The sequence below is a fragment of the Primulina eburnea genome, chromosome 15 (assembly GCF_022965805.1).
Source record: "Primulina eburnea isolate SZY01 chromosome 15, ASM2296580v1, whole genome shotgun sequence".
Classification (NCBI taxonomy): domain Eukaryota; kingdom Viridiplantae; phylum Streptophyta; class Magnoliopsida; order Lamiales; family Gesneriaceae; genus Primulina; species Primulina eburnea.
This window is the reverse complement of record NC_133115.1, coordinates 34,198,518-34,212,370: the sequence shown is the minus strand read 5'-3', so window position 1 is coordinate 34,212,370 and position 13,853 is coordinate 34,198,518. Positions and strand designations below refer to the sequence as shown.

The 13,853-nt window shown below is 35.2% G+C and overlaps 3 protein-coding genes across 3 annotated transcripts; all 3 read left to right on the top strand.

Annotated features, from left to right (window-relative positions):
* The first annotated feature begins 2,020 nt into the window (after positions 1 to 2,020).
* LOC140813926 (heat stress transcription factor A-4b-like) lies at positions 2,021 to 4,769 on the top strand. Its single transcript, XM_073172737.1, has 2 exons — positions 2,021 to 2,745; positions 3,455 to 4,769. The coding sequence occupies exons 1-2, from the start codon at positions 2,530 to 2,532 to the stop codon at positions 4,514 to 4,516; spliced, it is 1,278 nt and encodes a 425-aa protein (XP_073028838.1). The 5' UTR covers positions 2,021 to 2,529; the 3' UTR covers positions 4,517 to 4,769.
* Positions 4,770 to 5,976: 1,207 nt separating this feature from the next.
* On the top strand, positions 5,977 to 8,445 carry LOC140814442 (cytochrome P450 CYP72A219-like). Its single transcript, XM_073173428.1, has 5 exons — positions 5,977 to 6,401; positions 6,545 to 6,762; positions 6,853 to 7,097; positions 7,209 to 7,590; positions 7,683 to 8,445. Exons 1-5 carry the CDS (start codon positions 6,113 to 6,115, stop codon positions 8,106 to 8,108), a joined length of 1,560 nt encoding a protein of 519 aa, XP_073029529.1. The 5' UTR covers positions 5,977 to 6,112; the 3' UTR covers positions 8,109 to 8,445.
* A 1,444-nt stretch (positions 8,446 to 9,889) lies between these two features.
* LOC140814112 (pentatricopeptide repeat-containing protein At3g16610) lies at positions 9,890 to 13,486 on the top strand. The gene is made up of 3 exons (XM_073172990.1): positions 9,890 to 12,499; positions 12,996 to 13,162; positions 13,240 to 13,486. Exon 1 carries the CDS (start codon positions 10,014 to 10,016, stop codon positions 12,396 to 12,398), a length of 2,385 nt encoding a protein of 794 aa, XP_073029091.1. The 5' UTR covers positions 9,890 to 10,013; the 3' UTR covers positions 12,399 to 12,499; positions 12,996 to 13,162; positions 13,240 to 13,486.
* The last annotated feature ends 367 nt before the right edge of the window (positions 13,487 to 13,853 follow it).

The window sequence follows — 13,853 nt, the reverse complement described above, 5'->3', positions numbered from 1 at the left end:
GAGACCGTCTCATACAAATTTTTGTCAAGAAAAATATATTAAATTCCAAAAACATCATAAAACAGAAAAAATCGTCGTCTGCAAGATGTATGGACCATGTTTAATTATATATACTAACGGGCCGATATACACGCGATACATGCATAACATAATTATTAATATTTTTTGAGAGCAAACATACACATTATGTCAAATACTTGGTGAACAACACAATTGTATTCAATTAGACTACCTTTTTGGAAATTGGAAAATCAAAGAAAGATCTTACCGAGATGAGATATAATAAATTGAGCAATCATGATTTTGTGATTTTTAGAAAATCAGATGATAAAGTTTAAGGAAACAGATGTGTATATGTTGGAAATTCATCTAAAAATCTCACCTTAATATACTAAAAAATATTAAGGGTTAATATATGTTGGAAGATATCTTTGCTGATACGAGATATTTTATTTAGAATTACAAAATCAAGGACTCAATTATCATATTATATAATATATAAAATGACGTAAAAATAAATAAATCATGCAAGCACTATCGACGCATGAACATATAAAAAATATGAACTCAAGCAACAACTTTGAAATTATAAAATTTATTATTATAAGGTTAATTTTGTCATTGCAATCTAATATATAAATTTAATCATTCTTATTAAAATCATATCAAACATTGAAATAATATCCTACATCTTATTTATCTTTAAATTATCTTTATATTATATATCACATGTTTATCCTACCATGTATACCAAACTCTATGTCTTTAGCATTTAGACATCCAAACATGATTGATGTGACGTACAATTTTATCAAACTCAATAGTTGAACGTTATTTCAACGATATTAATACAAGTTTTATAATGAACATTATGTAGATCAATTATTATGAAATTGATTAAAATATATAAAAGATATTGGTCGATGAATTTCAAATTCAATAAGAAAATATTTCCCAAAATTGATGGTTTCTCTGCCATGAACTATCAAAATGGAGCCCCATTTCACAGAATTTGAATGGATCTGACTGTGTCTTGTTCACCGGAATACTTTGCTCTCTTCTCGTCAACGGTCAAAGTTGAATTCAACATTCTAAATATATTATTTATGAATATATTTAATTAAAAAAATAAAAGGCATCTTTGAAAAGTCAAAAGGTCTCACACACAGATGAATATCTATCTACACGTGTGTATGTATATATATATATATATATATATATATATATATATATATATATATTATAAAGTTTGTATGTACTATATTATTAAATTTGTTTATCTTAAATTAATTATTTTTTGGTATCATGATATATTTTAATAATTATAAGTGTTAAAATTTTAATGCAAGTCATATATACTTAAGTGGATAAAGTCTTTGTTTTTAAATAATCAAGTTGTAGATTCAATTTTTAATTTGATATTTTTTTCCTTTTATTTCTATTTATTTTTTTAATTCATATATAAAATTACGGTATAATCTCTCACAATTTCTTATAATTATATTTTGATCTTATTTAAATATAAACCAAATGAATTATAAAAAAATATTAAAAATCTATTTTAATAAATTTGTGTATTATCTTATCACTATCATGTCTACTTTCCAAAAATTTTAAAACTAATAAAATATTTTGTAATCTTTATCCAAATTTTAGAATTTTCAAATGATAATATTTTCTAATATAAAAAATATTAAATTTAAAATAAAAAATCAACACAAAAATAACACACATATATGGACACAAGGAGTGCGGGAAAAAGAGTCTGTAGTACACCAGAAATTAACGACACTGTGCAATAGCCAAATGGCAAAAACTTGTGTGAGACGATTTCACGGGTCTTATTTGTGAGACGGATCTCTTATTTGGGTCACACATACAAAAGTATCACTTTTTATGCTAAGAGTATTACTTTTTATTGTGAATATGGGTAGGGTTGACCCGTCTCACGGATTAAGATCCGTGAAACGATCTCACATGAGACTCACTCTAGCCAAATAGCCAATAGCTGTGCTCAAATAATCCCCAAAACCTGAATTGTTGAAAGTCAAGTCTACTCTTCTTTGTGGGTCACTCATTTTGGAGGCAGCCCTCAGTCAAAGGTCAAATTTTGACGATTCTGCCAATTGGGTTTTTCTCCATATATAATTCTTTCATGTGGGTCTTGTTTCTTTTTCTCCAAGACAATCTTTATTTTAAGAGTTACCAGTTTTCTGCAGTTATAATAATTAAAGTCCTTTGTTTTGATTTTTTAATTGAAAATATTTATTGGGAGGTTTTGTATTTATTTACAATCGATTCGAATTGGGTGATTATGTGCGCGGATTTTTTTCTTCTGATTCGAAGTAGTATTTTTGGTGAGTTGAATTTGTTTATTACACGAAGAAAATATTGAATCTTTACCGAAATTTTAAGGGGTTTGATGGATTTCTGAGGAAAACTTGGGCTATTTGTTTTTAACTGAGGGGGAGATATATCGAAGAATTTTGGTTTTTCAAGTCAGTTATTTAATTAATTTGCTCATTTGCGATGGATGGATCGAATGGTGGTTCTAATTCACCGGCTCCATTTCTGGTGAAAACATATGAAATGGTGGATGATCCATTGACTAATTCTATAGTTTCTTGGAATCACACCGGTCATAGTTTTGTTGTTTGGAATCCGCCGGAGTTTGCTAGAGATCTGCTACCTAAATATTTCAAGCACAATAACTTCTCCAGCTTCATCAGGCAGCTGAACACATATGTAAGCCCTCTGTTCTCTGAAATTTCTTGATCGTCGTCTCAATTTCAATTTCAATTTCACGGAGCTAAGCCTTTTTTCCCCCTTACCAAGTGTCTGTATTTGTGTAAATTCATTTATGTGCTTCTGCGATGGGTTGCAAACAATGAGCACGCTGTGCTGCGTATGGTAACTTTCTATCGCCTATAGCTTTTGATGCAAGAGTTGGCAGTCGATCATACAATTGGGATTCGAGCTAGTATTGATCGCCAATTTAATGCCCAAAGCCCCCATGGCTTAAGTAAACTTGTGCGATTATTGGAAAAGATCAGCTGCAAACTTGGGTCCTAAAATATTTGGATGTTAATGTGAACGTGCTCCTTAGGTGGTATTATGATTCGAAAGAAATGAGGTTGCATTGTATTCATTGGCCATAGCTTTTAATCAGTCTTACTAAATTATGAATGTTTTTAGTGTGGATATATCTCGACTTCGTTAAATAGTTCTTTTTAAAGTTTATAGCTTTGGAATGAAGCAAAAGAGGAAGGCGAGTCGTGCCATTGCTGCCATTTCTCAATATTTTTTTGTCACCTTTCTAAAAAACTTCGCAAAATACGTTCTACATCCTCCCAGTTAAATTTCTGTATTTGGAGCTTATTTTCTGGTTTTATTTTTAGTTGTTAAGATAGTAACTGTAAGATGCTTTTACTCATCATTTCCCTGCAATCTGTAGGGTTTCAGGAAAATTGATCCTGATCAGTGGGAGTTTGCAAATGAGGAGTTTATTCGAGGGCAGAGGCATCTTTTAAAGAACATACATAGGCGAAAGCCCATCCACAGTCATTCAGGTCATGGAAACATGGTTCCATTGAGTGACTCAGAGCGAGAACAATTTGAAAAGGAGATTGAGAAACTGCAACAGGAAAAGTTTTTACTTCAGTCGGAATTGGACCGGTGCGAAAATGAAAATCTAGAATACAAGTATCAACTCAGGTCATTAGGGCAGACGTTGCAAACTATCAATCAACGGCAGCAGCAGTTGATGACCATCTTGGCTCAAATTTTGCAGAAACCAGGATATGCCTCGAGTCTTATGGACGAGGTGGAGCCCCATAACAAGAAAAGAAGGTTGTTGGCTTTGAATTATTTGCATGATGAAGCCAATCTGGCGGAGGACCAAAGCACAACATTGCTAGAGAATTCATCTCTTGCATCATTGAACTATGAAGTGGTTGAAAAGTTGGATTCTTCCTTAACTTTTTTGGAAAAATTTCTGCAAGAAATCGGCCAAACTCCATCTCAAAATTCGCACGAGTTTAATGTGCCCTCTTTGCCTTCACCAATAGTTATCACAGAAATTCCAGCATCATCTGGCGATTCAGATTTGAGTATTCCACCTTCCTCTCTCGAGTGCCAAATGGTGGTGTCACCTTCACAAGATCGCCATTTCTCCCCAGAACTGACTACATCTTCGAGATATGTTGGTATCCCGGCTATATCATCCATTCGTATCGATCCAGATTCCAGCTACAAACCATCTGGAATTGATGTGAACATGAGCCCAACTAAAACCCTAGATACAGAATTGTCGAAAGATCGGGACCAAGGCAGCACCATTCCTTCCCTTCCGGTTGGGGGTAATGACATCTTCTGGCAGCAGTTTCTTACGGAGATGCCTGGTCCATCTGATTCACAGGAGGTACAATCAGAAAGACGAGACCTGTATAACAGAACAGTCTTGGTTGGTTTACAGATGAATTCGAGCCTTGGTGGAATGATTAGCTTGCAAAACTGATCTGGATCCAAAGTGCCCATTATGGCCACCAAATTTTGTTTCCTGGCCGGAGGAAAAAAAGGGTCCATGGGCAATGCTAATTTGATTCAACTCTAGAATCTTGTGATCGTATATATGTAGGTAGTTAGATCCATATCTGTATTTTTTCAGTCTTTATTTTGCTTGTTTTTGTTGTCCCTCTATGACACAGCGAGGTATGGCCTTTTGTGAAATATATAATAAGAGTCTCATCTCTAACATATATATCAATCAACCACCTTGCTCCAATTTTATGTTTTACATGAATATATTGTGCTTGGGATGTGCCAAATGATTGTGTCTGGGTGGCAGCTTCATTTGAGTTTGTTATAGAAACGTCTTCATTCGGAAATCTCGCCCGAGAATAATTCTGGCATACTTGTTTTAAGTGGCACGGAGTTGCACTTTTATGGTTCCTTCTTTGGCTTGAAACTTTGTTGCTGGTGATCATAGCGTAGGAGGGCTCCAGCTTAAAAATATGTAAAGGATTTTATCAAATTATCCCAATCATATTTGCAGAACAATGGCAAATGATTGAGTGAAGCCAATTATGAAGAATTTTAGTTTCTAGGTTCCAAACTGCGGATCCCTAACACTAAACAAAAACCCTTTTGCCAAGATGATAGATTTTTATTCGAGAATGGACTGGACTAATTCAAAAGATAATAATAAAAAAACAGTAATAATAAAAAACAAAATGGAAGGCTCCATCGTGTGGAAAACTTGAGATACCCTTGATTGGATAAGATTTTTGTGAAGACTTTGAAACTTCGACTTTGTGGAGCCACGAGGCTAACTAAAAAGTTCTTTCTCTTGGTTTTGGTCAACAACCAATTTTCGCAGAAACTCCTTTATAATTTTTTAAATATTATCCAATGTGATTTTTTTTTTTTTGTTTAATTAATAAATTTAGAATCATCCGAGTATCTTGTTTAAGGATGTAAATGAATCAAATCGTTTGTAACATATTCGAAGTTAGATTCGATAAAAGCTCTTTAATAAATGTCGTTAAGATAAACGAATCAAACTCAAGTTTTACAATATTCGGCTCGTTAGTTCGTGAACATGTTCGATGGTAAGTTCATTAATCATCTATTAAATGAAAAAATAATAGTTTTGATATTTGATTTATTGATTTTGCATATTAGTTATAAAATATATAGAAAAATCTACTAAATTTATTATTATAATAAATTTACAAATTTTAAGAAAAATGTTATATATTTTTCTAAATATATAATTTAATGAATATTTAAAAGTATAATTCATATTTATTAAATTTATTTAAATTAAATAAAAATTTGAATAAGTTCGTGAGTCATGATTATATTCGTCAAATAAAAGAGTGAGACTCAAATATTGAAGAATTCGAATGACTCAACTTGATTACATTGCTAATCGCTAATCCAGTTTATGAAATTTATTTAGATTTTAGTTTCGAAATATTCTAGAGCCGCGTCACATCAAAAGTCAACCAGACTTCCACGAGTGCTTAACAAGTTCCCATACTCATCTCCATTCTCCTCTGCTCGTATATTGAAAACTTGGTGAACAAAATCATGTTCTTTTAACTAACAGATGGAAAATTATTTGATGGATATGATGTACACGGTATTGGCACTTTCTGGTGCTATTTTAATATCAGTATATGGCTGGAAAATGTTGAATTGGGTGTGGTTGAGGCCCAAGAGAAAGGAGAAACAGCTGAGGCAACAGGGGTTTAATGGCAATTCTTACAGATTTTTGTTTGGGGACTTCAAAGAAATGCTCACCATGATGAAAGAAGCAAAGTCCAAACCCATCACTTTCTCTAATGATATAGTCCCCAGAGTGTTGCCTTTCATCCACGAATCTCTCAAAAACTACGGTGTGTTGTTATTCTAAAATATATCTTCCTTCTATTTTCGTTGTGTAAATGAGCAGATTAAATTATGTTATGATAAGAAACTCGACATGATTGATTGTCTGCTTTTGTATGTTCGCATGATCCTTTGTATCAACTTGAAATAGGAGGTAGAGATTGCTTTGTGTGGTTTGGTCCAACACCTACAGCCCTTATCTCAGACCCGGAACTGGTAAAAGAGGTTTTGTCTAAAAATTATGTCTTTCAGAAGCCTTCTTCTCCACTTGGTAAACTTCTAGCACAAGGAGTAGCTGCCTATGAAACTGAGAAATGGGCCAAGCATAGAAAATTGATCAATCCTGCCTTTCACCTCGAAAAATTAAAGGTTAAATTTCGAGATTTGATCTACTAATCATTTTATTTGTGATCTAACTTCATGTTGTAGTATAACTTTATACTCTTTTTCTTGGAGTAGAATATGCTTCCTTCATTTTACTCGAGTAGTTGTGATATGCTGAGCAAATGGGATGAGATTTTGTCGAGCAAAGGATCTTGTGAAGTGGATGTGTGGCCTTATCTTCAAACCTTGACAAGTGATGCGATTTCGCGCACTGCATTCGGCAGTAACTATGAAGAAGGGAGAAAGATATTTGAACTTCAAAAAGAACAATTTGGGCATTTCTTTGACGCTGCTCAGCTCCTTTACATTCCTGGATGGAGGTATATAAGATTATATTACTCGATTTCTTGATCGTTGTGCGCGTGTACTGTAGCATCGAGTATCTAGATACTAGGTTATTGTTTCATCATTTGTTCGAATGATGTGTGCAGATATTTGCCAACAAAGACAAACAGAAGGATGAAGGAAATTGTGAGGGAAGTTAAGTCGTCGATATTAGGAATTATTGAAAAGAGAATGAAAGTGATAGAATCTGAGGAGGTTAATTCAGATGATCTGTTAGGTATATTGTTGGAATCTAATTTTCAGGAGATTCAACAGCATGGGAACGATTCTGGGATGACTTTGCAGGAGGTGATCGAAGAGTGTAGGCTTTTTTACATCGCTGGGCAGGAGACAACCTCGTCGTTGCTTGTGTGGACGATGATTTTACTGAGTAAACACTTGGATTGGCAAAATCAAGCTAGAGAAGAGGTTCTACAAGTTCTTGGAAGTTCAACTCCAGATTTCCAAGATTTAAACCACCTGAAAATCGTAAGTACTTGTTCACAGATGACACTTGAAGTTACAGTTCGATCCTTACTAAATCACATACAAGTAACATTTTTTCACGTCTTTTCGTCCAGATCACGATGATCTTTCATGAAGTACTGAGGTTGTATCCACCAGCAGTCATGATGAGTCGATTCATACATAAACAAACTACATTGGGGAAGCTAACTTTACCAGCCGGAACTCAGATTTTCTTGCCCACGATTTTGCTGCAACATGACAGCGCTATATGGGGGGATGATGCGAAGGAGTTCAATCCAGAGAGGTTTAGTGAAGGAGTGTTGAAGGCAATGAATGGGAAACACGCATATTTTCCATTCGGCGGGGGGCCACGGATATGCATTGGGCAGAACTTTGCCATGTTGGAGGCAAAAATGGCAATAGCCATGATTTTGAAACATTATAGTTTTGAGCTTTCTCCATCTTATGCACATGCACCTGATATGGTGGTGACCCTTCAACCACAGTATGGAGCTCACCTAATTCTACACAAGCTGTGAGCCAAAATCTAAGTGTCTGCTGTGCACAGAAGGTGACCATATACTTCATTTTTCGCATTGAATTAGTTTTCTTCAATGTTATTTGCAGCTTATAATTCCATAATAATACGTTTATCTAGCTTTAGGGTGAATGGAAAAGGACAGAGTTTTTTCGATGTGATTTTATTACTTCAACCCCAAAAATTATTTATTGTTCGTAATAATTGCATGAGCATGAATGAAAAAATTATTTAAATTTATAGTTAAATTTGAGATATTGAATTTGTAGAAGATAATGCGTCGTTTATTCGTTTATTTGGGGCATTTAATTTTTTAAATTGTTTATTTTCTTGCTTTATATATCCTCGCTTTAATTTAAATAATGTTATACTACGTTTAGATATATTTTATCACAAATTAATATATTGAAGATAAGTAAAGCATGAACACGAGGGAAAAAATTTAGCGTAATATTATGATCAATAATTAAATATATTCTTTCATACTTTCCATTTTTTATTAATTAAATGAAATATAATATTTTTATAATTAAATAGGTATCGTTAGCATTTTTTAAAAAAAATCATCATGACACCAAAATTAGTTAGAGTAAGTCTCTTGTGAAACGGTCTCACGAATCTTTACCTATGAGACGCGTCAACTTTACCGATATTCACAATAAAAAAATAATACTCTTAGCATAAAAAGTAATATTTTTTCATTGATGATCTAAATAAGAGATATGTCCACAAAATACGACATGTGAGACCGTCTTACACAAATTTTTGTCAATTAGTTATTATAAATGTCTTAGTTATTATAAATGTCTCAAACTTAACAAAATAATATAAATATATACAGTTTTGATATGATGTTCATCCACTTTCTGTCATCATCTAATATATAAAGTGTCACGTCTCAGTTGAGCATTGATGTGTGCAGAATAGAAAATAATATTTTTCACATTAAACAAAAAAAATTCTCCCGTGCATACAAAATAGACCAATATTTTCTAGATAACTAGGAGCACGTTATAAAAATTCGACGGGGTCATCGGTGGAAGATGTTTATTTTCTTCATGAAATACATTTCAAACCGATCCATCCATACACGGCTAATTCAACTATTCTAGATTAATTTTCCAATAGCACACACACATAAAATACAAGAGAACACCAAATTAAAAAATACAAAATATTAATTAGATTTTATGCAAAGGCTCCACAAAATAGTGACAATAACAGAATGAAAATGGAAGGTTGCATCTAATCTTCCATCCAAAGCATGCGATAATATCAATTGCAAGTCAAAATATGTTTGGGTGTTTTTTGTCCATGGAGAGTGTGTTTATATTTGTCCTAATTAATGTCTCCCATTAGTACAAATCTGCGCATGTGTTTCGAACAAATATCCTTGGCCGCAAAATGAACCCGACTCCTTCATTGAAAATAACAAAACAAAATTAAGAAACCGAAACATCTTGCTCAAAATAAAATGACGGCAGTCGGACAGATGGTTGGTTTCGAAAAATAACGATTACAAATTTCATCATCATTAATAAAAAAAAATGATGGAACGGAGAGTTGGCGAGGAGGTGTTTAAAGCAGAGCAAGAGAACTAACTACCCTTGAAGCAAAAGACAAACTCCTTTGTTTTCTTAATTTGATTAATTTAAAGACTTAATGTATATTATCACGTAAAATCAATAATTTCTATATATCTATAGGAGTGGAATCAAATTTTGATGTGGTCCTTCTGTGACTTTAGTATGTGCGAACGAACTGGTGGTTTAGGCTTGATGGATAGTTCGTGGGGGAGATAATTATGAGAATATAACGGTTGGGGTTCATAAGTAGATAATTTGCAATATGGTCGGTCCGTAAGTGGTGGAGACGAACCTCGAGTCTGCCAATTACTATTTGCATTATGCCAAGCACGAGCTTGGTCTCCAACATCAATTGTTGGTTGCAACTTCTTGAGGCTTGCATTGGATCAAAATCACTCAAACAAGGTAAAATAATTCACCAGCGTATCCTCAAACTGAACGGTGAAGATTTTGGTTCTCAATCACCATATCGTGACAAGCTCGTGCGTTTCTACCTTTCATGCAGCAGGCCTCAACTTGCACATCGAGTCTTCAATTCGATTCCAAATCCTTCGAGAAAAAACAAGACTATATTATGGAATCAGATTATTAGAGCTTATGCATGGGATGGACCTTTTGAAAAGGCCGTTGATTTGTATAATGAAATGGTGGATTCTGGGGTCACACCTACAAATTACACCTATCCTTTTGTGCTGAAGGCATGTTCTACTTTGCAGGATATAGACATGGGTGTAAAGATTCATGGGCATGCGAAAAGATATAATCTTGAAAATGATGTTTATGTGGGTACCGCATTGGTCGACTTTTACGTGAAGTGTGGCTGCCTGGTGAAGGCGAGGGAGGTGTTTGATGGAATGCCTCAGAGGGATGTAGTGGCCTGGAATGCTATGGCCGCGGGCTTTTCATTACACGGGCTATGTTTGGATGCGATTGGGCTGGTTTCGGAGATGCAGAACAAGGGTGTAGAACCAAACTCTTCTACTATTGTGGCCATTCTGCCCTCTATTGCAGAGACATGTAGGTTGAGAGAAGGAAAAGCTGCTCATGGTTTTTGCATGAGAAGGGATTTTCATGTTGATGTAGTGGTAGGCACTGGGCTTCTGGATGTGTATGGGAAGTGTGGGCAGTTGGTACATGCAAAACATCTATTCAAAACAATGGCGTCAAAAAATGAGATCACTTGGAGTGCTATGATTGGAGCTTTTGTTACATGTGACTATGTGGAAGAAGGTTTAGAATTGTTTAAAAAGATGAGAATGGAAGCTAGCGAAACTTCCTCGCCTGTTATGCTTGCAACTGTTATTCGTGGTTGTGCTAAACTGAATGATTCGAACGCTGGTGAACAAGTACACTGTTACTCGGTTAAGTCAGGTCATGTCTCGTATGTAATAGTGTCTAATACGCTGCTTTCATTGTATGCAAAGTGTGGGTCGATGAACTACACTATACAGTTCTTTGAAGAAATGCAGACGAAAGATTCTGTCTCTTATAGTGCCATAATCTCTGGCTGTGTTCAAAACGGCAATGCGCAGGAAGCTTTGCAAATGTTCCATAAGATGCAATTATCAGGGTTTGAGCCTGAATTGACAACTATGATGGGCTTTTTACCTGCCTGCTCTCATTTATCTGCTCTGCAACATGGGACCTGTGGTCATGGTTACTCAGTGGTGCGTGGATTTGCGTCAGATGTGTCGCTGTCTAATGCTTTAATAGACATGTATAATAAGTGTGGTAAGATAGAAGAGGCTAGGCTTGTCTTTGACAAGATGCATGGGAGGGATGTGGTCTCATGGAATGCGATGCTTGTTGGTTATGGAATTCATGGATGTGGGAAGGAAGCAATTTTGCTGTTTCAAGATATGCAGAATGAAGGTGAAAAACCAGATGATGTAACTTTTGTTGCTCTCCTGTCTGCATGCAGCCATTCTGGGCTTGTTTCTGAAGGGAAGCATTTGTTTCGTGTGATGAGTCAAGAATTCGATATAATACCAGGGATGGATCATTACTTCTGCATGGTTGATCTGTTGGGCCGTGCTGGTCTTTTGGATGAGGCTCACAATTTTGTCAGTACTATGCCATTTGAGCCTGATGCTCACCTATGGAACGCTTTACTAGCAGCATGTAGGATTCATAAAAACATTGAACTTGGGGAAGAAGTCAATAAGAGAATTCAAAGTTTGGGACCTTCTAGTACTGGAAATTTTGTTCTTCTATTCAATTTGTATACCACCGCACTTAGATGGGACGATGCTGCTGTTGTTAGAATTAAGCAGAAGGATTTGGGCTTTAGGAAGAGACCGGGATGCAGTTGGACAGAAGTGAATGGAACTATCCACGCCTTTGTTGGCGGGGATAGGTCTCATCCACAGTCTGCTATGATAAATAAGAAACTGGATGAACTTGATGCAGAGATGAAATTAATGGGCTATAGATCAGAGTCCGATTTTGTTTACCAAGACGTAGAAGAGGAGGAGAAGGAAAGTATTCTTCTCTATCATAGTGAGAAGCTTGCTGTAGCATTTGCCATTATTAGCCTTAAATCTAACAAACCTATAATTGTAACTAAGAACTTGAGGGTTTGTGGCGATTGTCACACGGCTCTAAAATACATGACAATCATTGCTAAGAGAGAAATAACTGTTAGAGATACTAGCCGATTCCATCACTTCGGGAAAGGAATATGCAGCTGTGGTGAGTTCTGGTAAAGTCAAGAATGAAAAATCTTTTCGGATATCTGGCCCCTTTGCTGGTACATTTTCAGCGAGTCCTCCCCTAGGGTATAGGAGATGATGTAGCATTGTGCCTGGTAAGTTTTAAACAATTAAAAATGACTTCTTTATTTGGATTTGTGTGAATTTTCAAGGGTTCAAGGATCTCGTTTCCGTTCATTTTCTAAGAAAGATTGATTTGTTTGCCTGATTCCATTTAACTGATTTTTGTCTCTTATATTATCAATTTATCAAGTTTTTATCGCAAGTGGCTACATGTTAATGGTTTTTGCTTTTCCATTCGTTTTTTAGAATTTATATTGAAGCATTTCTGGAATCTTGAGATCCCTTCAAGTAGATTTACATACATGACTTTGCTGTTAGAAAGTTCCCTTGGTTTTTCTCTTTGGAGTTGTTGTCAGATCTTTCTTGAATTGCTATGCATACTTTTATTTCTAAGTTACTTCTGATTAGTTAACTTTACAGTGGATAAGTTGATGCAGAGCATCCTGCAGTGAAAACTTGTGAAATCAAGGGTTGAAACTTGAAAAGCTTTCATGTTTTAATTACAATTGTTTTTCTTGTTCTGTATAGGTCAGCCAACTCTCATCAAGAAAGCATCAAGAATCATAAGAGTATATGGTGTACTATATAGTATCAATATGTTTCTACAAGGATCTAGACACAGAATGATTGCATATTATGTATCAAACGACCTTCATGTTTTCATCATGCTCGGAACACGGAAGCAATGAATTGAGGTATGTGTTAACAGGAATACTTCAATTTCTCTGTGGGACGCTTGATTTTAACACTTTTATCATTTTATCTGCTATAGCTGCTTTTGACATGCACCAGTGCAGTACCTTCTCATCGAAGCTTATGATCCGCATCCCAGATTCCGAAACACCTCTCCTGGAACCAGTGGCACGTATTACGACCCATATGATCAAACCCCAGCAGAGGAAGAATCGAGACTGAGTCAAGAAGATCAAAACAAAGCCATCAATAATCTAAGGAAACAACTCTACAACCCACACATGAGCAATATAATCAGGAGACTAGGCAACAAATCTACCAGCAGTGACACCAAAAACATCCTGCAAGACAATATAGGTAAAAGGTGTGCAGTTTGCTTGGAAGATTTCGAGACTAGACAATTTGTCACGTCGACTCCTTGCGACCATATGTTTCACGAGGACTGCATCGTGCCGTGGGTGAAGAGCCAGGGGAAATGCCCTATCTGTAGGTTCGTGCTTTATTGAAATGCTTAAATTTCACTCTCATACAAAACATTCGATGTTGGTAATTATTGTCTGATAAGAATTGATCACATCAAATCTTTATATTATTTTAACAACTATTTCTAGTAATTAATATTTGTGTGGCTGTAAGTACTTGATTCAAAAATTTATCAACAGTTGGAAAAGTCGTCCAAAGAGGAATGAAGAG

What these genes read in the sequence shown, in the direction of transcription:
- LOC140814442 (XM_073173428.1), top strand. Translation starts at nt 6,113, where the DNA reads ATGGAAAATTATTTGATGGATATGATGTACACGGTATTGGCACTTTCT. An exon ending in TTCACCTCGAAAAATTAAAG is followed by an intron (nt 6,763 to 6,852) that starts GTTAAATTTCGA and finishes TTCTTGGAGTAG; the next exon opens with AATATGCTTCCTTCATTTTA. An exon ending in ATTTAAACCACCTGAAAATC is followed by an intron (nt 7,591 to 7,682) that starts GTAAGTACTTGT and finishes CTTTTCGTCCAG; the next exon opens with ATCACGATGATCTTTCATGA.
- LOC140814112 (XM_073172990.1), top strand. Translation starts at nt 10,014, where the DNA reads ATGCCAAGCACGAGCTTGGTCTCCAACATCAATTGTTGGTTGCAACTT.
- LOC140813926 (XM_073172737.1), top strand. Translation starts at nt 2,530, where the DNA reads ATGGATGGATCGAATGGTGGTTCTAATTCACCGGCTCCATTTCTGGTG. An exon ending in TCAGGCAGCTGAACACATAT is followed by an intron (nt 2,746 to 3,454) that starts GTAAGCCCTCTG and finishes TGCAATCTGTAG; the next exon opens with GGTTTCAGGAAAATTGATCC.